Source organism: Canis lupus, chromosome 4, assembly GCF_011100685.1.
Source record: "Canis lupus familiaris isolate Mischka breed German Shepherd chromosome 4, alternate assembly UU_Cfam_GSD_1.0, whole genome shotgun sequence".
NCBI classification, from domain to species: domain Eukaryota; kingdom Metazoa; phylum Chordata; class Mammalia; order Carnivora; family Canidae; genus Canis; species Canis lupus.
The window spans coordinates 58,963,291-58,987,763 of record NC_049225.1 but is presented as its reverse complement, the minus strand read 5'-3'; the positions used below and the strand labels follow the sequence as shown (position 1 = coordinate 58,987,763).

The 24,473-nt window shown below is 50.6% G+C and overlaps 1 protein-coding gene across 4 annotated transcripts in view; it reads right to left on the bottom strand.

Moving 5' to 3' along the window:
* ANXA6 (annexin A6) overlaps positions 1-24,473 on the bottom strand; it is a 49,068-nt gene that overhangs the window by 10,474 nt on the left and 14,121 nt on the right. For 2 of the 4 annotated variants that reach the window (XM_038534986.1, XM_038534989.1), the window contains exons 1-19: positions 23,183-23,194; positions 22,824-22,914; positions 22,019-22,113; positions 21,386-21,499; positions 20,381-20,471; positions 19,356-19,435; positions 17,527-17,583; positions 16,609-16,702; positions 16,089-16,184; positions 14,918-14,976; positions 13,720-13,842; positions 12,586-12,644; positions 11,148-11,226; positions 9,492-9,573; positions 7,753-7,847; positions 7,019-7,132; positions 4,795-4,885; positions 4,017-4,096; positions 3,400-3,453 (exon numbers count right to left, since the gene is read on the bottom strand). In XM_038534986.1, the coding sequence (XP_038390914.1) occupies positions 3,400-3,453; positions 4,017-4,096; positions 4,795-4,885; positions 7,019-7,132; positions 7,753-7,847; positions 9,492-9,573; positions 11,148-11,226; positions 12,586-12,644; positions 13,720-13,842; positions 14,918-14,976; positions 16,089-16,184; positions 16,609-16,702; positions 17,527-17,583; positions 19,356-19,435; positions 20,381-20,471; positions 21,386-21,499; positions 22,019-22,113; positions 22,824-22,836 (1,476 nt within the window). In that variant the 5' untranslated portion in view covers positions 22,837-22,914; positions 23,183-23,194. Of the gene's footprint in view, positions 1-3,399; positions 3,454-4,016; positions 4,097-4,794; positions 4,886-7,018; positions 7,133-7,752; positions 7,848-9,491; positions 9,574-11,147; positions 11,227-12,585; positions 12,645-13,719; positions 13,843-14,917; positions 14,977-16,088; positions 16,185-16,608; positions 16,703-17,526; positions 17,584-19,355; positions 19,436-20,380; positions 20,472-21,385; positions 21,500-22,018; positions 22,114-22,823; positions 22,915-23,182; positions 23,195-24,473 lie in introns of those variants that run through there. The other 2 variants (XM_038534987.1, XM_038534988.1) reach the window with 1 other exon arrangement.

Sequence of the window (24,473 nt, the reverse complement as noted above, 5' to 3'; positions counted from 1 at the left end):
AGACAAAAATATGTGTTATATGAAAAATGCAGTGGGCTACTGAAACAATTTTCCAAATATTTAACACAGAGGCTTTTCCTATTAGGCTAGCTACTTCATGCAAAAATTAAACTGGGAAGTTCCTCCAAAAGTTAAACATAGAGTAAACATATGACCTGGCAATTGCACTCCTATCTACCTGAGAGACACAAAGATATACGTACATACAAAAACAAGTACATGCATGTTTATAGCAAACAGCATTATTCTTGAGAAATAACCCGAATGTCAAGTAGCTGATGAATGGATTACAAAAAGGTGATACAGCCACGCAATGAGGTAGCAGAAAGAATGAAGTACGACATAGGCTAAATACGAATGTTGAAAATACTAAGTGAAAGAAAATCTCACAAAGGGCCATGTACTGTATGACACCATTTATATGAAATGACCAGAATGGGTAAACTTATAGAGCAGAAAGTAGATTAGTGGTTATGCAGGGCGGGCTGGAAGGCTGAGAAGAAATAAGGAACACATACAGGGTTTCCTTGGGTTCTTCCTAAAATTGATTGTGGTGATGGTTGTGCAAGTCTGTGATGATGCTAAAAGCCACTGAAGTGTACACTTTCAATAACATGGTATATGGATTATATTTCAACAAAACTGCAAAACTTTTATATTAAAAAATAATAGCCTGGGGATTGAATCATCCGAAACTGGCCACAGGTCTTCACTTCACTCTGGATTAAATTGCCTATGTTGTTTGTTGCTCAAACTGGATCATGGAGGGAGGAAAGGAAGCTTTCAGCAATCGCTGTGGGATGAAGGTGAACACCACACACTCATAAGCACTGTGGTAGCAGACCTGGACTTCTCAGGGGTGTGCTAGACATGCAGAATTGAGTGGGGGAAGGAGGAAACGTGACACAAACAGTGCCAAGTACTCCTACACATTATTTTCCCAGGAGGAAGCCGGCTTTGCAGATCTAACACCTTCTGTTTTTGTGTATGTTTTCCTCTGGTGTTCCCATTTCACCTCTAGAAACCTATTTAAGAAAAACACTCCCACATATGATGGAAGAGTTGGTGCCCAGGAAGGGGGCTGTTGAAATAAAGCTTGGTAGTAGCTTCTTAAATGGAATAGTACATAGCCATTAAGTGATGTTGGTTTTGGGGCACCTGGGTGGCTCAGTGGTTGAGCATCTGCTTTCAGCTCAGGTTGTGATGCCGGGGTCCTGGGATCGAGTCCCACATCAGGCTCACTGCAGGGAGCCTACTTCTCCCTCTGCCTATGTCTCTGCCCCTCTCTGTGTATCTCTCATGAATAAATAAATAAAATCTTTTTTAAAAAAAGTGATGTGGGGGATCCCTGGGTGGCGCAGTGGTTTAGCGCTGCCTTTGGCCCAGGGCGCGATCCTGGAGACCCGGGATCGAATCCTACGTCGGGCTCCTGGTGCATGGAGCCTGCTTCTCCCTCTGCCTGTGTCTCTGCCTCTCTCTCTCTCTCTCTCTCTCTCTCTCTCTCTCTCTCTCTCTCTCCGTGACTATCATAAAAAAAAATTTTAAAAAAAAGTGATGTGTTTTTAAAGATAATTTGAATGGTATTCATGGAATACTCATTTCTAACTGTTCTAAAGCAGGAATCCACTTTTAGATATACATATAAAAAGACAACTAAGTGATTATATGCCAAAATATTAACAATGTTACTAGTAGGTTATGGATTGACTTATTTACTGAGGCTTGTCTCTATTTTCTAGAGTTTCTACAAAAGAATATGTATTACTTTAGAAACCGAACATTCTAGCTCTAAGAAAATGAGTCCACACTAAGACTAATCAGGGCCCAGCATCTGTGAATCTGGACAGGCAACTGAGTTGGGCAGGGCTCCCCTGTTCCCCGCCCCCAGGTTCTCTCTCACCCCTTCGGGCCTGCAGGGTGTTTGCCAGTGCAGCCTACCGCTGCCCCTTGCTGGCCAGAACTGGAAGCACAGCCCCATAGGTAGGCCCTGGGGAAGCAGCATCGCCTAGAGGATGAATTTCAGGGTGGATGGTGGATTTGGGGTGAGCTCTAAGGGGGTAGCCAGGCTCAAAGACCAACAAGGGCTCAATGAGTCAGTCTGTAGTAGTACTTAGTACATACGTGTTGAATAAGTGAATGAAATATGACCTTAATTGGCCACCCTAGGGGCTGGGTTCCCAGGCTAGCCCTCATAAACACACCGACAAGCAGCTGGAAAACCACATTTAAGTGCAGCCTTGGAGTCAGGCGGGCCTGGGTTCAAATTACACCACAGCCACTCAGAAAGCATACACTTGGCTAGGATCTTCATTTTCCTCCAGGAATAAGGGGGGCATAATAAAGTATAAAATAGTCTTAGCATCATGCTCAGTGCTTAGTATGCATTTTTATAGTTTTGCCACTGTCAAGGTCATAGCCAAGAATTCTTCTAGCCCAGGGGCTGCTCTAACACTCCACTCCTTTCTATCAATGGAGCGGACACAGAGTGGCTACTTCCACTCCCAATCCAACAGGGCTCTTTCCAAACCCACCAATTGTCAAGGAAGGGAGCCAGATCCCCGGTCTCTGGTGTCTGTGCCCAATGCCTGGACCTGGGCTAGGCCAGAGGGTGCTGGGAGCAAGGTGCAGGTCAGTGGGGGGAGTGCACATGGCCTTAGGAAGGGCTGCCCAATTATTAGGACCCTTAGGGATGATGGATTTGGGGCCATCCAGCCTCCATGAGAAACCGTCTCCAGATCGAGCTCCCCAGCATGGCAGAAGCAGAGCAGCCAAGAGACCCAAGAGAACCCTTGACTCCCTAATTCATTTAACAAATATTTATTGAGTTCTGACCATGTGGCCACTTTGGACACATCAGTGAGCAAAACAAAGATCCCAGCCCTTGATGAACTCATTGTCTAGGTTCTTCCAGGACACTTCCTTCAACCTTAGTCCCATTTCACAGATAAGAAACAGACCTTTAGCACTCAGACCCCCTTCCCAGAAAGCTCCCAGACTTGCCTTCACTGGGTCAAGTCTACCTGGGCCACTGACTTGCTTTGTAACTTTCAGAAGTTACTCCCCCTCTCTGGGCTTCCATTTTCCCACTGTAACAGGAGTTTGACCCGGGTGGTCTGTAAGTCCCTTCTGAAGGTCTGAGAGCTCTCAGCCTACTCTCTTCACACAACAAATGCCAGTAAGACCAGCACTATACTCATTAGAATTGTTTCTAAAGTTGAGAAAATACTCAAAGTCTTGCTTCTAAGGGTAGAGAGGTGCAAGGAGTCCATGGGTCTACAGATACACCGATTAAATCAGCCACATCCCTGCCAGGAGCTGTCCCCACTCCCAGAGTGCCAGGGCCTGGCACAGACAGGCATTAGCTGGAGCTACCCAGGGTGGGGGGGGGGGTGTTCTCACCTGGGCATCTTCTCGGGCCTGGTTCCGGTCTTCTCCTCCCTCCTCTCGGTTCCCCTGCAGCAGGATAGGTGAGAAAGCTCAGTCCTCAAACATCCACCCTCTTGGTCCCTCAAGCAGCCACAGGACCTTGGCTCAGCCGCCGCTCTGCCTCTCTGAACCCTCTTTCTCAGCTAGAACATGGGGACACTAATCCTGCCTTAGTAGGAGAGACTGATGTGAACATTACATTTGAAGGCACTTAGCCCAAGGGAACTCAGACACAGTAAGCTCAGGGCCTAGTGTCTGGGCTGCAGGAATACAAGCGATGGTGAAGAAAACTTGTAACTTGCAGGTAACATGCAGGTCGCCCACATGGCTTTGTCCTGCCAGCCAGGGGCCCAAAAAGCCAGGCTGAGGGCCATCAGGAAGGGCTGCCTGGAGAAGGTAGCACCAGGCCAGCTTTGAAAAGTGAACATCGAGAGACGGCTTCACACAAGCCAGTCATGGCCTTAGCAGTGGGACTGAGAAGGCAAGTGGGGAGGACACCATTTCTTCATCACAAGTGGGCTCTGACCTCCTTACCCCCCTTCCCAACTCCTCCAGGGGCCAGGCAGGCCTGGGGCCATGAACTCACTCACCGTGGCCAGAGAGATCAGGATCCTCCTGAAGTGGCCGGATGTGTCTGAGCTCAGAGCATCCTCTAGGGACTTGTGATAGTCTGAAACAGAGAAACCGGGTGTGGGCAGTTGATGGGTAAGGATGGGGGTTGCTTCTTCTGGAAGCTTAAGTCTTGAGCCAGAGCATGTTGGCAGGGGTGATAGGGATGAAGGAGTTTGTAGTTGGTTCTTGGGAGCATCCAGTCGTGCCACTGTGGCTGGATGCCTCCAGCTCATCACCTCCCTCCCCATCCCAGCTGAGGGCTTCGGGAATCTTGCCTCTCCTGCATCACAGCCATCCTGTCTTCCTTCTCCTACCTTCTGTCCTTTAAGACAGGCGCTGGACCCACAAGCTCTGGCCATACCATTCCTCTGCTCAAAATTGCTACCATCCTAAGAGCTTCTTACAAGGTTTAAACATTTTTGACTGGTACTTAAGATTCTTCAAAATAATAGTCTGACCAAGCACAGACTTCTGAATGAGGGCACAGAGTGACTGCACAGGCCACCTACCCAGGAGCTATCCTCCTGCTCCACAGAGGTCTGGACACTCCCTCCAATCACTCCCTGCCTCCAGGCATTCGTCCAGCTGGGACTCTCTGCCTAGGGTTCCCTTTCCTCAGACACAGGGCCGGGCACGACCAGGGGCTTAGCAAAGCCTCATGCCTGAGAGAGGGGAGATGGGCAGAGCCCATGGGGTAAGGGAACTCTCCTCCCACCACTTCTCAGCAGTACTGGGCCTGAGGCTTCCCACCCTTACCTTCCTTGTAGGCCTCACAGATGGCCCGGATTTCTGCATTGGTCCGAGTAGCGAGGATTTCAATGAGAGCCTTTTCATCCGTGCCAGCTCCCTAGAATGTCAAGACAGGAAGCTTGAACCACAGCCCTGACCCCCATACAGAGGCCTGAGGGCCCCTCCTGTTCCAAGAAACCACCCAGGAGGCAAACACTCAGACCACCAAGGCTTCCTGGATTTTCTCCTTATCTCCAGACCAGAGACAGAATAGTTAGGGGGGGTACATGCCAGCCTGTCAGGATTTCCAGAACCTCCCATGAGAATTGCTTTGGATCAAAAAGAAAAAAGAAAAGAATACGTGGTATAGAGAGGTATGTGTATATAAAAAGGCATACACACATGTGTCTGAATATAAACATTTATGTGTAAGTATATAAAAAGAATGGAGGTCATGCATTGCAGTGTAACAGTGGTCTCTGGGTGGGTAAAAGTTCATAGGCGATTTCTCATTTCTTCTTTTTTGCTCTGTGTAGATTTTCTCAGATATTATTTTGTCAGAAGAGAAGAGGTTTTGTGCACTAAGGGAAAAACATGCTGTCTTCGTTGATACTCTGATTTGAGGAGTGATATGGGGACAGGTACATTAGGTCCTCTGGTCTGAGACAGCTTGGGGAAAGCACTATTCCAAGGTCCTCACTTGGAGCAGCAAGAGGAGGGGAGGGAGGTGAACAAAATGGACTCATTGACAGATTCAAATATGCACGAAACACCTGCAATATGCCAGTCCCTGCAGAAGCCACTGCAGCCACAACTCTAAAAAAAAAAAAAAAAAGTAAGGCATATGCACTGCCCTTGGATTTACTGCCTGTGGGGTGGCCAGTCCATTGGCTTCCAGACCTGAAGGAAACTGAGGCTGGCTGAGCTTTTAATAGGCTCTTAACTAAAAGCAGGCAAGTGGGGGAGACAGCCTGACCCCCAGAGCATTCTAAGACAAGATCTAGCCCCACCCTTCTCCTACCTCACAGGTGGTATGGCGCCTTCCTGGGTTTCCCGTTGGTGAAGTACGAGAATGGGAAAGGTTAGGTCAGGTTGGCTCCCTGGTCCCTTCAACTTCTAAACTCTGTGCTCTCAAACCATTTGCTTTTTTTGTCTTGGCATTTTAAGAGGACAATAACCTCAATTTGCTTTGCCCAGAGAAGGTCTGTTCTTTTGTTAATCCTCTAGGGACCCGAAGCCCTCAAAGCCCTCATGGTTTCGTATGGTTGTCGAGTCGGGCTCCAGAGTCAGATGGAATTGGTCGGAATCCCAGCTGTTATCTCCTAGTGCTGTGACTCTGATCAAGTGACTTAGCCTCTGAGCCTGACTTTCCTCATCTGTAAAATGGGGACAAGATAACAGCCTTGCCTTGAGGGTTGATGAGACACGTAGCTAATACACGTAGCCCAGGATGGGTTACCATATGCTCCTAACACAGGAGAGGAGCCCCTGGTACAACTGGTGCCCTGAGAGGCAAAGCAGCTCCTGTGACAGCTGGGCCAGGACATCACATCCTTTCTTACTAATCAATTGCAAGGTCAGGTCTTCAGAGTTAATGGTGCCCTTCATTCCCATGACCTTGCTTGACCCACTCCAATGTTTGAAGGGCCAGGAAGACTGCTCTCCATTCACAGCTGAAGGCATGGAAGCTTAGAAAGTGTAAGTGGTCCAACATTACATATTGTATTAGTAGCAGGGCCGGACTAGAATAGACTCCAACTGCTAAGGTTTTCCTTCCAGCTCCATCCTGCTTCCTCTAGCTGCTCCTTCAGATCCCTCTGACATCACTGATTACTGGGCGTGTGACCTCACTTGAATCAACCAGAGTAGAAGCCAAGACTTTGGTTTAACTCCTAGGAGGAAGGAACAGAGGTGCTAGCTGGTAGGACATACACAAGTCAGCCTACTACCACAAGGAGAAAGACTCTCTGAGAGTGAAGCCACCACAGAAGAGAAAGAACCAAGGTAAGGGAGAGACAAGAGTCCATAGAACATTATTTGAGTCCCTGGCTCAGCCATGTCTAAAACCAGATGGAGTGCTATACCTTTCAGTTATGGGAACCAACCTTTGCTGTTCATGCTAGTTTGAATCGGGTGTGGGAAGGGCTCTGCGAGGGAGCTACAGCAAACCCACACCTGGGCTTGTAGGGAGCACCTATGCCTCTCCAGCACCCGCAGCCTGAATCCCATCCCTTTGATGCCCATGTCATACCTCCATGGCCTTCTTTAATTGCTTGGCATCGTAATGGGCCGGTGGCATCATGAGCCCTAGAATCAGTCTTGCCAGGTCTCCGGAGATCTCAGACTTCAGATCAGCCATCAAGTCCTACAAAGGCAGGGCTGAGGTCATGCCACTATCAGCACGTGCTCATGTGTGACCCAGGACAAGGAGGAGGTACTGAATGTGGAAACAGGGGCTCCATGTGAACGCAGGGCATAGCGAGAGCCTGTGTCGGTCTTTGCTGATGTTTACTATTTAGAGGACATCGAAGAGGGCAGGGGGAAAAAAAAAACCCAAGCAGCAGGAAGACCCACCATCCTTGCAGGCAAGGAGACTGACAGGAAAGGGGGCAGTGCCCGAGGACATCATTCCCACCCTGGGGGAAGTTCGCCAGCTTGCCGCTAAGGCACAAGAATCACTGACACGGCCTTAGGGTGTTGAAGCCTCTGGAATTTCGAGATCCAGAAAATGCTGCATGAAAACAACTCATGTCCCTCATCTCAGCCTCATCAAGCTGAGCCATTTCCACAAGGGTTGATCACAAGGAACCAGGGGATGGAGAGAATGCGTTGCAGGCAGCCCCAAACCAGGGCAGGGGACACTCCAAGGACACGTGACCACAGGGCACCAGGGCCATGAAGACTGGGCACCCAGCTGTGCAGAGCCGGCTGTGACAGGCCAACCCTGGGGGCGGGGTGGGTGTGGGGCCCCAGCCGAGGCCTCACCCTGCCGAAGTGTGACTTGAAGGTCTGGCGGATCTGCTGGCGCTGGGCGTTGCTGCGGTGTGTGATGATGTCGATGATGGTGTCCTCGTCGGTCCCTGAGTCAGCAAAGCCCCATGCATCAGAGGAAGGCCCATGGCCCAGCCTCCCCACATCCCCCCCATGGGCTGTGCCAGTCTTTGTCACGTAGAGGCTGGCTAGCACTCCCAAGCCCCTACAGGAGCCCTGCCTCTGGCCCAAGCTGCCCACTTTACTGGCGTTCCTCCCTGCACCTCCTTCTGTCAGCTCACTAGCTGAACGGAGACCCCCACAAGAGCCGAGAGCCCTGTGCTGAGTAGTCAGGGCTTCTGAGTTCCAGCCCTGGTTCTGGCCATGAATGTACAAGTCCTGGCCCTTTCTGAGACTCAATTTCCACATCTATGCCATGAAGAGGCCAGATAGTTACTAAGGGATCCTTCGACCTGACAATCTAAATCCCACAGGGCCCTCTGTGTGCTTTCTCGTCAACTCCCTGGGAGCTGGAGCCTAAGTCCTTGTAACCACTATAGAAGGAGATGTCAACTCTGGAAGACATCAGGACACCACCTCCAGCCTCTCAGGTTAATGCCTTCGACCTCAGACCCAGCACCCACCTTTCAAAAGGACTCTTACAGCAGCACCTGGGTGGCTAAGCGGCTGAGTGTCTGCCTTTGGCTCAGGTCATGATCCCAGGGTACTGGGATTGAGTCCTGCAGAGCAGGAAGCCTGTTTCTCTCTCTACCTCTCTCTCTCTTTCTCTCTCATCAATAAATGAATTTTTTTTTAATTTTTATTTATTTATGATAGTCACAGAGAGAGAGAAGCAGAGACATAGGCAGAGGGAGAAGCAGGCTCCATGCACCGGGAGCCCAACGTGGGATTCGATCCAGGGTCTCCAGGATCACGCCCCGGGCCAAAGGCAGGCGCTAAACCGCTGCGCCACCCAGGGATCCCGAATTTTTAAAAATCTTAAAAAAACAAAAACAAAAGGACGCTTACACCTGTCATCTAGTAGTAATAGATATGCTCGGTAGATATTATCTTCCCCAAGAGACAAACGAAGATGAGGCCCAAAAGGGGAGGACTTTAAGCTAAGGCCCCAGGGAGGTGAGGTTAGATGGGCAGGGGTGGGGTGGGGCGGAGAGGAGGGGTGGAGAGGAGGGGAAGCGTAATGGAAGCCACACCTGTATGCTCTGTCCCTGCTGACCTTTCTGAGAACAGGGCACCCACCCATAGAGTACTTCTTCCCACTAGCTCCAAATGGAGGTCTCAAAGGGGTAACCAGCAGGGGGTACCCTCCATCCCAGAACTGGGTCTGTATCTCTTAACTTTACACCTGGGGAAATGGACCCTTGGAGGCATTAAAGGATTTGCCCAAAGTCACACAGTGAATCTAAGGCAAAGCCAGGGCAAGAACCCTTATGACCTTAAGCCTTATGACCTAATACCTTCTTCTACACCAGGACACTGTTCCTGAGAGGCTGGGGACACCTTTGGTCTCTAGGAAGGGCTTTGTGCCTAGTTCCTTACAAACCCCCTAACCCCCCTCCTACCTAGACTCAGGGAGCGAAGACTCTCCTCGGGAGGGTAGAGACTCACATAAAATCCTCCTCGTTCTGTGGATCCTAGTTTGAGGCCTCAGCTCTTACTCCTGCCTGGCCCACTGCCAAACATGCCCCACCTGCTGCCCCAGAGGCCAACCCAGCCCTTTCATGTGCCCTTACCAAGTCCCTTCATGGCCTTGCGCAGCGCTTTGGCATCTGCATCAGGGTTGAAGTTATCCACTGGACGCACAGTTCCCTTCAGCTGCAAGAGGCAGAAAGAGACTCAGCAGGTGTCTGGAGGCCCCCCTGGGGGCCAGGCCAAGAGAGGCGCATGCAAGAGAGGGGAAGTTTTCCCCACGAGCTCCAAACCAAGCAGCTTGAGGGGAAAGAGGCAGGGGTGAAGGCACAGCAGACAGACCCCCTACCCTGGAGCTGAGAGAGAGAGAGGACAAGAGACAGACCCAGGCTAGGAGCAGGGCAAGTGCTGTTCAAGCCAGCTTCCTGCCCCAGGAGTCAGCTCCATCCTAGCTGCACTGGGGCCTCCCCCGTCCCTCAGAATCCTGCCCTGTCCCCAAGGCTCTCCTGCCTCTTCCAGAGCCCCCTGCCCAAGCCTGAAAAGGCAACCAGAATTCTGAAATACCAGAACAGGATCTCCCAAACTTCAATCACTCCTAAGTGAGGTTTTCAGTATTTCCCTATTTGCATACACCCTGCACTGTTTCTTAATATTTTTACTTAATTCAACTTTATGTCCCAAGTGCCTACAATGAAGTAAGCACTCAAAAAATATTCACAAAATAAATTAATGAATGAAGATAATTTTTAAATCACTTCATATAGAGAAAACTGGTATTATGTGCCATAAAGAGATGATAGCCCATGCAAACAAATGCAATAAAGAAAAAAAAAACCACGGTGCCAAATACCACCAAATTTAATGAGATGCTGCTGCTTGTCAAATGCTCTGAACTTGAAGCTAGCTCTCTCAGTTCTGTTTGTGAAAAAGGAAAGCCAGTGAGTGTGGCACCAAACCAAGACTCTCTCTTTGACGGAATGAGCAAGGTGGATGAAATAAAAAAGGAGTAGCTCTCTCGCTATGTGAGTTTGGTGTTCTTTAATGCCATGGAGGCTCCTCTCACCCAAACTAATTCATTTCTTATATAATTTAAGGTCACCCGCAATGACAGTTCTTGCCTCATAATTTGGGAAATGCTGTTCTAGAACATCAGAGCTCAAGAGCCCTTGCAAGGCACTGAGCTTGCTGTGTCTAACACCTTATCCTGAAGATGGAGACAGAGGCCCAGAAAGAGGTAGGGACCTGCCAAAAATGGCTCAGTAAGTAATAGAGAGAATGCAAGGTTCCAAATGTTTTCACATGGCCCAAGTGTTACCAGTCCCCGGAAATGGTTTGCCCCAAGTACTTCTGTGGACCTTGGGTCTCACGATGGTCAGAACAACCTTGAGCCATCCAGTACACCTAGAGGTGCCCCTCTGTTCTGTATTCATGCCTCCAGAGGCCAACGGTCTGACCCAGGATGACACAGGCCCCTCCCCAGAACCAGACATGTCTCCATTCAGCAAGCCCTGTTAGTAGTGAGTGGGCCAGGACACTTCCCAGCGGGTTAGAAGGTGATGCAGGAATTAGATGCCTACCAGAGTGCCCACCCACCAACTCCTCACTCCTAAGAGACAAGGAAGCTTCAGATGTGAGAACCAGTGTCTCGGGTTGGCCACCAGGGGGCAGCTGGGTGCCAACCAGAGCAGCAGGAAGGTGCGAGAGCAGAAGACTGGAAGCTTGTGGTCAAGAGGTCAAGCAGGAGGTGGGGAGGGTCTGACCTCTACTCGGGCCACTGCACTAAGCTCCCACATCTGATAGGCCACCTGCGCTGCCTCCGGGAAGAACTGGCCAGCAGCACTGGAATGGAGGGGGTCGGGGAGAGGACAGGAGGGAACGTCATCGTGGGCCACGCTCCACACATAGAACACACGGCCACGTCCACACACACACACACACACACACACACACACACACACCCCTTAAGGAAAGCCGCTTCGCTTTCTTTACCTTCTCTCTAGACTCATCCATTCAGAGCCCTCCCCTCCATTTCTGAGAACCTTCTACCTTCTCTTGAGACCCCTTGCAATGCGGCTTTGCCCGGGAGCCTTCCTGGCCCCAAATTCCAAGCAGAATAGGATTTCTTGAGTCCTCTGACCTCCTTTCTTCTTTATGATCTGAGTGATTGCTATCCGAGTCTCCCCTCTCAAACAAGTCAGTGACCAGCTTATGGCCCTGTCACCTCAATATCTCCTCCTGCAAAGCACCTGGGTATACTGGGTGCCCAGTAAATGTCTGCGGAACTTAAATCAGCCCCCAAGGCACTTGCCAGAGGCTAACAGGACGTTCTCCTATCTCTTACTTACCTGGATCCTTATAAGCTCTGGGAGGGGAAACCCAGAGTACCTAGAGCTCCCCTCCTAGCATACAAATCAGGTCAAGTCATGCCCAATTTAATCTCTTTGGTGGCTCCCCACTCCCCCCAGCAGAGGTTCTTCTGCTAGGAGGAGGCCCCAGGCCCCTCCCACTGCTCAGCCTCCTCTCTTCCTGCAAGTCTCCTCCTCTCACTCTGCAAAAGTTTGGCATCAGTTACAGAAATGTACCAGGCATCCCTAAGCCTGTCCTCCTCCCACCCTCCTTCAGACCTTGTCTTCACCTCCTCCTCTTCCTCACCTTCCTCCTCAGGCTCTACTTCTCCACCTCCAGGAGAGGTAGAGTGCCCTGATGTGTGCGTTCATAGGCACATCTGCTTTCCCCATCCCAGGACCACCGTGCACATCAACTCTGGCCTGTTTGCTTCACGGGGCTGTGGGCTTCCCCAGTGCTCCCCGACAAGGCCTGCTCACAGGAGGTACTTGTTACAAACAAGCTGAATAAAGGAGTATGCAAAGCAGGCACCTGTATTTTTCCCATTGAACAGACAATGAAACTGAGAAGCTGCTATGATGCAGCAGGACCTGGACCCTCATATTCTGATTCCTAGTCACGTCCCCCAGACTGACTTTCCAAGCTCACAAGAGCAGACACCTCTGCGTCTGGGACAGCACATGCCCGTTCACACGTACAGACTTTCACCTGTGCACTGCTCCTGGCACCGAGGAATCCCCAAGATCATCCAATCCATCCATACATCCATCCATCAGGATGAGGGCCAGAAGAGCCCAGGCCTGCCACCCCCGGGGGCCACTCCCTCCCGCCTGGGGCCTGGGAGCCACTTACTCATCATCACCCCCACAGAGCTTCAGCAGAGCCTTCTTGTACTCGCCAGAGGTGTCATTCTGGGGAGAAGGAGAGAAAGGTTACTTCTCACTCACTCCTGAGCTCCCCTCAGACAAGGAGGGAAGGTTCTGCATAGCCTCAAATAGGGGAGGGCTGAACACTTACTCATGGCAGCCTTGACTCTCTTCTGGTTTGGGGGTAGCTGAGCCCTCCAACCAGTGGTACTGACTCTTGGTGGGGGTGGTGGCGGTGGGGGGTAGAGAAGCCCTGATTTGCAACAGTTGGGAATCTCTGTGGTGTAAATCCATCCATCAAGGGATAATTTCAAACCACCAATATGATTTCACCGAACGCAAAATGCGGAGGAAACGCTGGCTGCTCTCCCAAGGCAGGGCAAGCCAGCCCCAGCACACCTCTACCCCCAGATAATCCCTAGCTTGGCCCTCCCAAGTGAAATATTCCACAAAAATAGGGCTTCATGAACAAAAAACACTGGGAAATGCCAAACCCAAACAAACATATGCAGCGTATCTTATACCCCTCTTGGAGCTTCATGATGGATTTAACATATTAAAGGCTATGAGAAGTTCTGAAGTAAACCAGCTGCCTTTACTAGTTTTTTTCCCAACATTTCCCATGAAACATTTTGCATGTAACACCTGTAAAATTCCTCTTTGGAAACATACTTCAGGGAACGTAGCTGGAATTCATAAAGCTTTATCTCACTTGCTGCCCAAAGAAAAAAATCTCAACTCTATTTGTGTCTTGGCCAAGTGTCAAGGGCTGGGCACTCCAGTCATCATAAATCTCCTGTCTTGGGGCCAAGTTCCCCCCCACCCCCCACCCCATCTTCCGAAGCCTGAACTCTCACCGCCCTTGGGATGGAGTCCTCATCCTTAATTCCGCCTGCATGCCCTTCCTAACAAAGCTCCGCCTTCCTTTGGGGCTTTGTGACTCACAAGCGCCGCCAGACGCTTACTTCTCCGTTGAATTGCCTTACATTCTCAGAATGTGCCACGAGGTGAGGGCTCCTGGAATTCCCAAGAGACTCCCAGCTTCCTGGGGCAGTTCTCTTCCCCTGGGAGTGGCTCCCAAGCCCTCTGTTCCTCTCTGTACCCTGTTAGCTCCGCTCACCTTGATCATGCTATACAGGGACTTTTCGTACTTGGTCCGGAATATCTCCCGAATGTCAAGCATGTCCAGCTCGCTACGGGAGACCATGATGCGGATCAGGGTGTTGTCCCGGGTCCCCAGGCCCTGGAAGACAAGTGGGTACAGGGGACAGGAACCTGAGAGGAGGCTAGAGTGCTACCAGCCCCCAGCTTAGTTGAAATACAATTTTTGTGATAAAACATTAAAATTAAGAACAAAAGAAACAAAACATTGCCATTCCCCCTGAAGCTCCCTATGCATCCCTCCCGCTTTGAGTTCCTTCCTCCCTCTCATACCTCAGGCCTGTCCTTGGTTTCCCTTATCATTTTACCATAACTTTGTAACTCTAAGCATATATCGTTTACATTAGTACATCTTGGACCGCTGTATATAACACCACTTTGCATTTATTTCTCCTGCAACCCCTGACCGACATGGGATTGTTTCTAATTTTTTCCTAACGTGGACAATGCCATGAGCATTCTTATGAATGCATGCACACAGGAACCTTCTCTCGGGGGCTGAGCTGTACGACCTCACTCTGGCACAATGAAAGACAGTGAAGGGGCCATAGTCCACTTGTCCTTGTGGGATGGCCACATAGGGCCAGAAAGGCCTGGGCTCCCGGGCCTCAGGTCTATGGCCTCTGGCAACAAATGACTGCATTCATGTACCCTGTTTTGCTCTGGAATCATCATCAGTTTCTGTGTGTCCCATGTGCAAAATAGTGGGAATCGGTGTGCTCAGGTACATGTCCAGAGTAGAATCACTGGGTCACAGGGATAAACAGCATGAGCCTTAATAGATAATAACAAGCATCTTCCAAAGTGGTCTAATCTACATATACTGTACATAAGCATTCCAGCTAATTAATATTTTTGAAATGTGTGGGCTTCCAGCCCATCTGGCTGGGTGAATCAAGTGCAGGCTGTCTTAACACCCTGTGATCAATCATGAGGTCAGAGCAGGTATCAGGGTAGACAGGTATATGACCCAACAGCATCCCAGGCTTGGGAGCTCACCTGGGAAAAGCATCAGCACTCTCTACTGTGGCCGATCCCCTGAGGGAGGGCTCTCTTTGTCTAGCGGGTCCTAAAGACTTGTCAGAGGCTCTACAGTCCTGTGGGGCTGGGGAGAGACCCCCTCCTACAAACTTATCCCCACTGACCCCACTACACACCTTCATGGCTTTGAAGAGCCTTTCAGCGAAATACTCTGGGGTGCTCCGGATGCACTTCACTGAGAAGAGGGAGGAAGAGGTAGAGTTATTCTGGCTGCCTCTGGATGGGTTGGGGTGGCCGGACCCCTTCTTTGTTTTTACCCCTTGGGGACCACCAAGTACAAACCCCGGAAGAACCCAAGTTCCTGATAACCTGAGGTCTCACCCACTTTTAACACAAACCCAGGGCATAAAGAAATCAGTAACTGGGCACAACTGGGTTGTGCATCTTAAAGCCCACTTCATCTTTCCAGTCCTCTGGGGGTTTGCAGGGAACTAGGCCAGGTAGGTGGTAGCGTCAGGTGGAGCTGGAAAAGGTGTTTCTTTAGATTCTGCTGCAGCAAAAATGTACTGGCAGCTACATCACTTTGGATCCTGCTGGCAGAGCATGCCAGAGCCTGATTGTTTGAAAGAGTTGGCAGGTGACAACTCTGGGCAGGAGGATGAGGCTGGGGATATAGCTCTCCCCCAGAAGATACACATACAACCCACCCAGCCTCAGACATACTGACTCTTACAAAGTCTAGCTTCGGGGTCAGGCAAGCCATCATCTCTGCCCTCACTTATCAGAGGAGAGAACTGAGGACAGGGGACTTGCTCCAAGTCAACAGCAGATTTGGGAGAAGCCTTGGGTTTGAATCTTGACCCCCACCACTGATTAGTCAGCTCCTGGCATGCCCCATGCCTAGAATATCCCCCAAGTCATTACAAAACTACCCCTTGACAAAGTGATGCAGACTCTGTGAGATGTGGTTTCCTCATTTGTGAAATGGAGATAATGCCCACTCCTGGGTCCTTTTTAAATATCAAACACTCCACACAGCACCCAGCACGTGCTCCACACAAGTCCGTTCTCCTGCTGGTTATTTCCCCAATCCCAGGCTCAGTGCTCTAACTCGCCCTACTGCACGCATTGGGGGAAGGAGTGGTAGGAAGTCAGTGCCTGAGGCTCCATTCCCTGCCTCCCTGATTTCATGCTGCCCTGGCCAATCTTCAGAATTCACTGCCTGTCTGATTTTCTCTTTCCTTGCCCCCATACCATATAATCCCCCCTTTCCATTCTGGGCCTCTTGTCCTGGGCCAGAATCCCAGAATCCCGCAAAGCCCCTAGGAAAGCAAGGTCAGGACATACCCACAGCCAGCATCAGCTTCTCGAAGTCCCCGGACAGCTCCCCTCGGATGCTGGCTTCGATCGGCTTCCCTGTGGTCCTCAGATACTCATCAAACACTGAGTCAGAGAGACAGGGATATTGAGAATGCCCCATAACACAGAAGAAACCAGGACCTCAGGAGGGAAGGCCAGGAGCAAAGTGCCCACCATGAAGGTAGGGCTGGTATTTGAGGAGCTAGCTGACAGGGAGTTCATGCACATCACCAGCCCCCATGCTGCCATGCTGTGTATGACATGAGGCACTGGGTATTCCTCACACTCCAACATGAAGACAGGATTGGTACTCGGATGGAAAGGCTGAGCATCCTGTTAATGACTTTGCTGAGGGACTACACAAACCACTATCTAATAAAATCAGTGCCAGTACTTGAATTATAGATGAAGTAACTATCCTGCTCTATTTGTAGAAAAGGAAAAAAGAATGGAATTCTTGGCACAACCCCAAGGGAACAGCTGTAGGTCTTTCTTCTCTGGAACTTACCCAACCGAAGATGCTGCTTGCTGCGATTTCCCAAGATGTAAATGAACTGGGCTTCATCTGTTCCCCATTTCAGTTCCCCTGCCTCGTACAGGTCCTGAAGGGGAAGAGGAAGGACTTCACTGAAAGGAGACAGAACTCACTGGCCAAGCTTATCAACTGCTGCTGGAACCCTAAACTACCAGTAATTGGTAGCCTCAGGACCTTTGCATATACCTGTATACCCTTCCTTTCTTTCTGGGGAAATTCCTACTCAGCCTTCAATGCCTGGATTAAATGTCCCATTTGTTCTCAAAGCACTTCCTGATGTCCCCAAAGCCGAGTTCTCTTTCTTCCCCTCCTCCTCTCTTCTAAGCTCCTATAGTTTCCTGCTTCTTTATTGCTTTGCTCCACTGTATATTATAATAACATCTTTATATGCCTGTCTCCCCACTAGGGTATGGGGTCCTCAAAGTCAGGGACTATGTCTTCGCATTCTCTGAATCTACCCCTGCAGTGTCGCTGGCACATAGTGGGACACAAAACACCTAGAATGTAATGATATACCCATAAAAAAGGTGTCTGTATGATTAATATACACCTATCTGTCCCAGTACGTCTGATTTTTTTCATTAGTGATCCCCCAAGTGCTTGGCAGAGTGCCCAGCACATAATAGGTATTCAATACATATTAATTCACTGGATGAACAAATGACAAAAGCTCCAAAAAATATCTCACCAATTTTATATATGTTGTATACCTTTGAAAGCAATTTAAATCCTTTCTTTGACAAAGCACCATATAAAAGGCTGGCTGTGAGTCAGTTAATTCTAGTATTTGATGCAAATTACTTCGCCTCCAGCCCTTCCCTGGATCCCCAAGATCCCCACTTTTGGGGCTCCCCTGTCATGCCCCAGTGCCCTCCATCTGTGCTGGTTTACCTGGACATCCTGTTGGACCAAGTCCTCGCTCACCACATCGTCTTGCTCCCTGGTTCCCTGGGCAGAAGAGATACAGGGACATGAGGTTCAAATACTGCAGGCGGGGGGAAGGCCTGGACACCAGAGGTGGAGACAGGGAGAGCTAAAGAAAGCACGGTGGCCCAGGCGGGTCCTGGAGCAGTGACCTACAGCTGCCACTGCACCAAGACCGAAGCATCTATTTTACGGGAAATCATAGGGTCCCTCCTATTGGCTTTTCCCTTCATCCTTGGAGTTGGGACCAAAGAAGGAGTGTTCTGAGAATGAACAAGGTCCCTTTAGGTGCCCCATCCCAGAGCAAGCCAGAGCCTGTACTGAGAACAGGACCCTGCACAAGCCTTGGTGTGGCTCACAATGCCCACCAACAATGATACCGCAGGAGTAGGAAGTCTGCACATCTTTGTTCTACTGAGGGTTCACACCTTAACCCAAAGAACTCACCAGTGAGGATCTGAGACTTGGGTCCTGAGATCCAAAAGGCTTCAAATCCTATTGGTGTTTCTGCTGCTCCACCCATGCCCTGTGCCCCTTTGACAAAGGATGGTACTCACAGGGCACGGGGCCAGCCCTAGTGGGCATCGTGGTTCTGTAGGTACGGGTCAGGCCTAGGCTTATCTCCTCTTCCCCCTAGATGGTGCATCTCCAGATATCAAAGCCCCTGGTTCTCTTGGAGACTGAGCTTACAATGACGGAGCCTGCACATTTATAATCCATGCTGCGGCACTGCCCACTTGGCGTTAGATGTTAAAAAGGAGCTGGAACTCTCCTCTCCAGAACAAATGGCTTTCCCATCCCTGACGTTCTGATAATTCCCCAGCTGCTTGATATGGGACTGGGATTGCTATGGCAATGGAAGAAAAAGACCTGGGAGCGGCTAGGGTGAAATGTGTATGGGAGGGCAGGAAGTGAAAGGAACAATGAAGTGGCTTAATATCTATATAAAGCTCCCTACAAGTTTGGTCCTTGGAGCTGGCCTTGAAATTTCTCAATGCCTGTCCGCACAGAGCCCATGGTCATGGAGCTTTCCCGGGAGCCGGACAGGTGATGTGGTGAAGCAGCAGAGTGGGGCTGTTTTCTAGCCCCCTGCAGGCCTGCTATTGCCAGAACTTTCTATTATTCAAAGGAACGTAGAAATCTGGCTTTCAAGCAAAAGCTCTTCATTTTTAAATGTTAGCAACTAACTCAAAGTATTTTTTAAAAAAAACACATTGTGTAGGAAAACCCAGGGGGGAAAACAACTTGGCAGATTGAAGTCGGCTGTGGATGCCAGTCTGCAGCCTCTTCATGGTCCTTTTTTATGTACTCTGGGGGTGGAAGGGAGGAGCAGCAGGGCTTGGCTGGGGACACACCATGCAGGCAGCCCCAGAAATGCCCCATCCCTGCTGGTGACTCGGATGCCTGCAGGGGTGGGGTGGAGGAAGCAATGGCTGGTAAGAGGGAGGCCTGGAAAGGAGGGGTGGGGGTATGAAGAGAGGATGGAGGATTCTCTTGGGCACAAAAGAGGGATGTGTGCAAAGGGAATGCGGGACCACCTGCCTATGCAAACCAGGGGCAACACAGCAGACCCTGGATGCTCGGATTCTACAGCCAGGTGAGCCAGAGAGGAACCATCTCAAGTTCGTGGATAAATGGGCAGTTCAGGAGTGGCCACAGCTTATGAGGACTTTATACCCTACGAGCCACCAAGGAACCCCTCACAGCCACTCTGTCTGGGGCAACAGGATAAAGTTGCCCACAGCCCTCTGCGCGTCTCTGCTGGAGCTTCAGGGAGGACCCCATAGTGGACCAACCTGGAGCAGGACCACAAGCATCTTCTGGAAGTGGCCAGAAGTGTCACCAATGATGTCAGCCTCCAGGTCTCGCTCATAGGCTGCAGGAAAGGAACACAAGCTCTAGTCCCATCCCCGTGAGACCTCAGGGATTTAGGATAAAGGTCCCTGCTGCCCCCAGGGTGATTCAGATATTTGTTACAAATCCCAGAACCCAGTCTCTGGGATGATCATCGAAGGACCCAGGGTGTATCTTCACAGGTTTTTGCACTGACCCCTGACACATGGAGATGGAATCTGTCCACTTCCCTCTATCTCCACTCGTGCTATCCCACTCCAGGTACTGTGGTCACTCACCTGGACAGTGGCTACAGGCTTCTAAGTGTGCCTCCTGCTTTTGCTCCCCTCCCTCTCCAATCAACAGCAACAAGAGTAACTCTAAGAGCCCTCTCTGATCATGGGCTCCCCTGCTTCCTGCTGGACTTGGAATCAAACATCACCTTTCTCTTGGCCTGCAAGGCTCTGTGTGACCCTGTCCTGCCCTCTACCAACTCTGGCCTTATACTGGCTACCAGACTCATTTCTGCCCCAGGGCCTTTGGACTTGCCATTCCCTCTGCCTGCCAGGATCTTCTCCCTATTCTTTACACAATTGGCTCCTTCTCATTTCCTCCCAAGACATGCTTTCCCTGACCACTTGTCTGGGGCAGGCAGGTCCTGCCCAATTAAAGTCTGAATCTTGTTACTTCATAGTGTAACAACATGTCATCATCGTGTTTACCTGTGTATTGTCTGTATCCCTTGTTACCTCATGAATCTATAAGCTCTAGGAGGCTGGGACTACATGGGTTCTCCCCACCACCATATCCTGAGAACCTAGAACATTGCTGCACAGAGCAGCTATTTCTGACATGGAGAAATGATGGACAGATCAGAGGGAAAGAGGGAAGAAGTTGGATGGCCCACCACAGTCTTAGGGTCCCCACCCTTGCAATTACCCTCATTTCATATCTCAAAGTCTTGAATGGTCCCTCCCGCCCATCTCACCATCCTTGTATGCTGCCACCAGCTGGTGGATCTGCTCATTGGTCCGAGAGGCCAAAATCTCAATGAGACACTTCTCATCAGTGCCAATGCCCTGGGAGCACAGAAGGGACACAGGAGTCAGGACTGGGATGGGAGGCCACCACCAACCACGCGTTGGGTTCCTGGAGTGGCAAGAGCTATGAAACCCTCAACACTCAGAGTGCTCCCACCACAGCTCTTAGGCACCAAATTGGAGCTGCTGCCCTGAGAATCAAAAGACATAGGTTTTAGTCCTGCTCTGCCAGCAGCTTGCTTTGTGACCTCTCATTGAGAAACATTGTCTTTCTGAGCTTCTTTTCTCATCTGTAAAATGGAAATGATGCCAGTTGCTCTGCCAAACTCACAAGGACGTTGAGAAGGCAATCTCTCACGTCGCTAAATTTACCAACATATAAAGTCATATTGAATAGCTCATCTGAGGCAAAGATCACAGGTATACAACTGGCTTCTGTAAAGTGCCCGGTACATTTAAGAGCTTTGATCCCTCGCTGCTTGCTTCAGCCAGGCTGCGCTACACCCAGGTCCTGAACACACCTTTCTTACCTAGCCTGGAATGACCTCAGAGCTTTTGGGCCCAACTTGATCTCTCATATTCTGTGACACCCTCTCAAGCTACCCTGGGCCTGCTCTCCCGACCTCCTCTAATATGCCCTTGGTGTTGGGGAGTTGGGCACAGTTTGCCCTTGTGCCCCTGCATCTTGCTTCCTCAGGGCTGTAAGCTGCTGTGTTGAGGTCTGAGCCAAGGGCCGCTCTACGAGGCCTGTCTCACACCAACATCTGTCCCATATCTGTCCATCTGGAGGAGACTGTGGCACCCCTCTGGGACAGCGTTTGAGCAAGCTGCCTCTTGCAGTGGGGCACACTGCTGGTGGGTGCAGGCTTCACTGAATACTTGCTGCAGAGACCAGAATCTTCCCATTAATCACACCCCCACTTGCAACACACATACTGACCCACGCTTCTTACCGAGATGGCGTCTTTAATTTCTTTGGCATCACAGTAGGCAAGTGGCCTCATGAGACCCACAATCAGTCGTTCAAACTTTCCTGTCAGCTCATACTTCAAGTCAGCAATGAGGTCCTGGGTGGGGGTCGGGGGGGAAGGGAGAGGAGATGGAGGAGGAGGGGGAGTTGCTCATTAAATGTGATTCTTATCACATTTAATGAGCACCTGCCCTGCAAGACACCAGGCTAAGTAAGCCCATGGAAGGGTCACTCTGGGAGGTATGGGCTCCCATCAACCCTAAGAAAGGGGCTTAGAGACGTCAGGCAACTCACCCAAAGTCACACGGTGAGCAAATGGGGGGTGCATGGCACGGTGCCTCTTCCCTGGCATTGTTGGTTCACTTGTTTACTGAGTGTCCCTCCCACTGTCTGTGGGTCCACAGGGCTGACACCCCACAGGTCTCGTTCGCCTGTGAGCCCCAACAACCTAGCACAGTGCCCACACATCTGACTAATGAGAAGAGAAAAGGAGGGCAGAACTGTCAGCACGGAGGGCTGAGCTGGAGTAAAACAGGAGGGACCCTGAATGAACACACGGGTGAATGAAATCAGCTCCCTGGCCCCATCCCACCCACCTAGCAGTTGCCATGGTTACCTTGCCGTAGAGGGACTTGTAGCTCTGGGAGATCTCCTGCCTCTGCCTGTTGCTCCGAGAAGTGATGAGCTCCAGTATGGCCTCCTTGTCACTGCCTGGAAGACAGGAGGGCACTGGTGACCCAACCTCAACCTGCCTCCGGGAAGCCCACCAGCACCAGCCTCAGCACCAGCCTCCCGTTCATCAGGCGGGGGTGTCAGTGGGGGAGGATCTATGGGGACCTGTTAAGGCCCTACTGAGAAGTATCACAGCACCCACAGATTTTGAGCTCAGAGGGCCTGTGATCTAGTCCCTCATCAGACACATAAGGAAACTGAGGCTGAAAGAGAAGCAAGGACTCACCCTAGCTTTCAAAATGAGACCAGGTTTAGAAAAACCCAGGTATCCTAACACCCAAGACAGGGTTGTTTCAACAAGAGAAATAAAAGAGAATAATGAACACCAAGTTCAGGGTAGTGGTTACCCCCAAGAGGAAAGGCAGGGGTGATGCTTTAGGAGGGGACCCACCAAGGAGGTTTCAACTCTATGAGGAGGCAAGTGCTACTTCTCATGGTGGGTGGCAGGTCCTTGGGTGAAGCTTCTATTATTCTTTAGACCTTTTGGTTGGTCTGAAATATTTCATTATAAAATTATGAAAAATAATAAAAAGAGGAGACAAAAGAATGAGTGAGCCCATCTCAGTACCTCACCCCAACCCTCGCCCCCAGGAGGGTTCGGGGCTGAGCCCACATGTGGGAACACCCCCAAGCTCCCATGAGTCCTGCTCCCTTTCCCAGGGCCCCACTGCTGGTGGCTGAGCACCCACCAAAGCCCTTCATGGCAGTATATAGGGCCTCAGCATCCTGGTTGGGGTCAAAGTTTGGGAAGTCATGAATGGAGCCACGGTACTTGACACCCTGTGGAGAGAAGAAGCAGAAGGTGAACTGCTGATCTTGGCCTTAAACAAGGCTCCCAGCCCCAACTCCAACCCCAGGTCATACTCTCAACCCTGGCCATAGGCAGAGTCTAGGCTGAGTTTCCTTCCCCTAAAATTAATCACTGACTACAGAAAGCCCAGGCAAGGGTACGGACGACTCTCTCTGTACCTCCTGACATAGCCTGCCCACAGACATTGCCATTTCCCCAAGGGACAGTGGCTCCATCGAGCCCACTGGACTATATTACCTTTCCCAGGACCTGAAAGAGAAGAAAAAGCCAGGCTGAATGCGAGGGATAGAAATGATCCCTTCAAGAATAACAAAAGTTCCTTATATTTTTATGGCACTTTATAGTCTACAAAACCCTTTTGCCTCCCTTAATGTGATTCCAACTTGTAGAAGCACTTAAGATGATCTATTCCACAGAAACAAAGAAACCAAGCCCAAAGAGGGAAAGCCTCTTGCTGGGGGTCCCACAGAGCCCAGATCTCTGGCCTGTTCCCCTCTGCTCTCCAGCTCCAGACACCTGATAGCTGCCAGCTTCTGAGAGTGAGGTCGTGGCCCAAGGGAAGCCCAGAACCACCCTCAGAATCAATGCCAAGACAAGATGCTGCCCTTTGGGCTCAGTGAACTGAGCTAGAGACTGGCATCTGAGGACAAGCTGGCTGGATCTTTGGGGTGAAAGGGAGGAGAGGCAGAGCCAGAGGATCTGAGACATTGAACCTGAATGCACAATGGACTGGTTCACAGAGAAGTCAGATGTGGGTCAGCTCCATGGCCCCAGAGAAGTTTGGGGCCAGGAGAGTGGCTGGGGCTGCGGGAGCCTGAGTACTGAGCTCACGGCATGGTGAGAGGGCACTTAGCCTAGGCCAGGCCCAATGCTAAGGGCTGAAGTTTCAGGGAGAAAGAAGACCTGACCCTGTCTTTCATGAGCTTCAGACTCAGCAGACAGAGAGAGAGAGAGAGAGAGAGAGAGAGAAGCACACAAATTAGCATAGAGCTGGTAATAAATACCCTAAAACAGAGGCAGAGTAATTTGGGAAAATAGTGGAGGTCGATTCCATCTAGGGGAGGGAACCTGTGCAAGGACTGGGGGTGGCTCACTGCAAAAAAGAGCCTCCGACCATCTCCTGCGTCTCCCAGGCCCCACTGAACGGCCTGGCCAGACATTTGGGTGCTCCTTGGTTTATGTTTGCAGTTGCTGCTCCTCTGAGATATGCATGCGTGGGCGCAGGGTTGCTATTTAAAGTTCTGACAGGGCGGGTGACCAGAAAGGGACACGGCCCTCTTCCCGCCACCCGTGAATCCCCTGCAACCTGATCACACCCCTGGGCAGAGGAGGAGAGAGTAACCCAGGCCAGATACCCAGGTCAGAAAAGAGACAGTCTGTTTAGAAAGCCCTAGGAGCAACGGCCCTTCTCACCCGTGCAGTCCCGGCACCTAGTGCAGAGCTTGGAGTAACCAAGCCCTGATATCTGCTGCCTAGGGGGACAGGCACCCGGATGGATCAGTGACCGGATGGATGAGTGACCGCACAC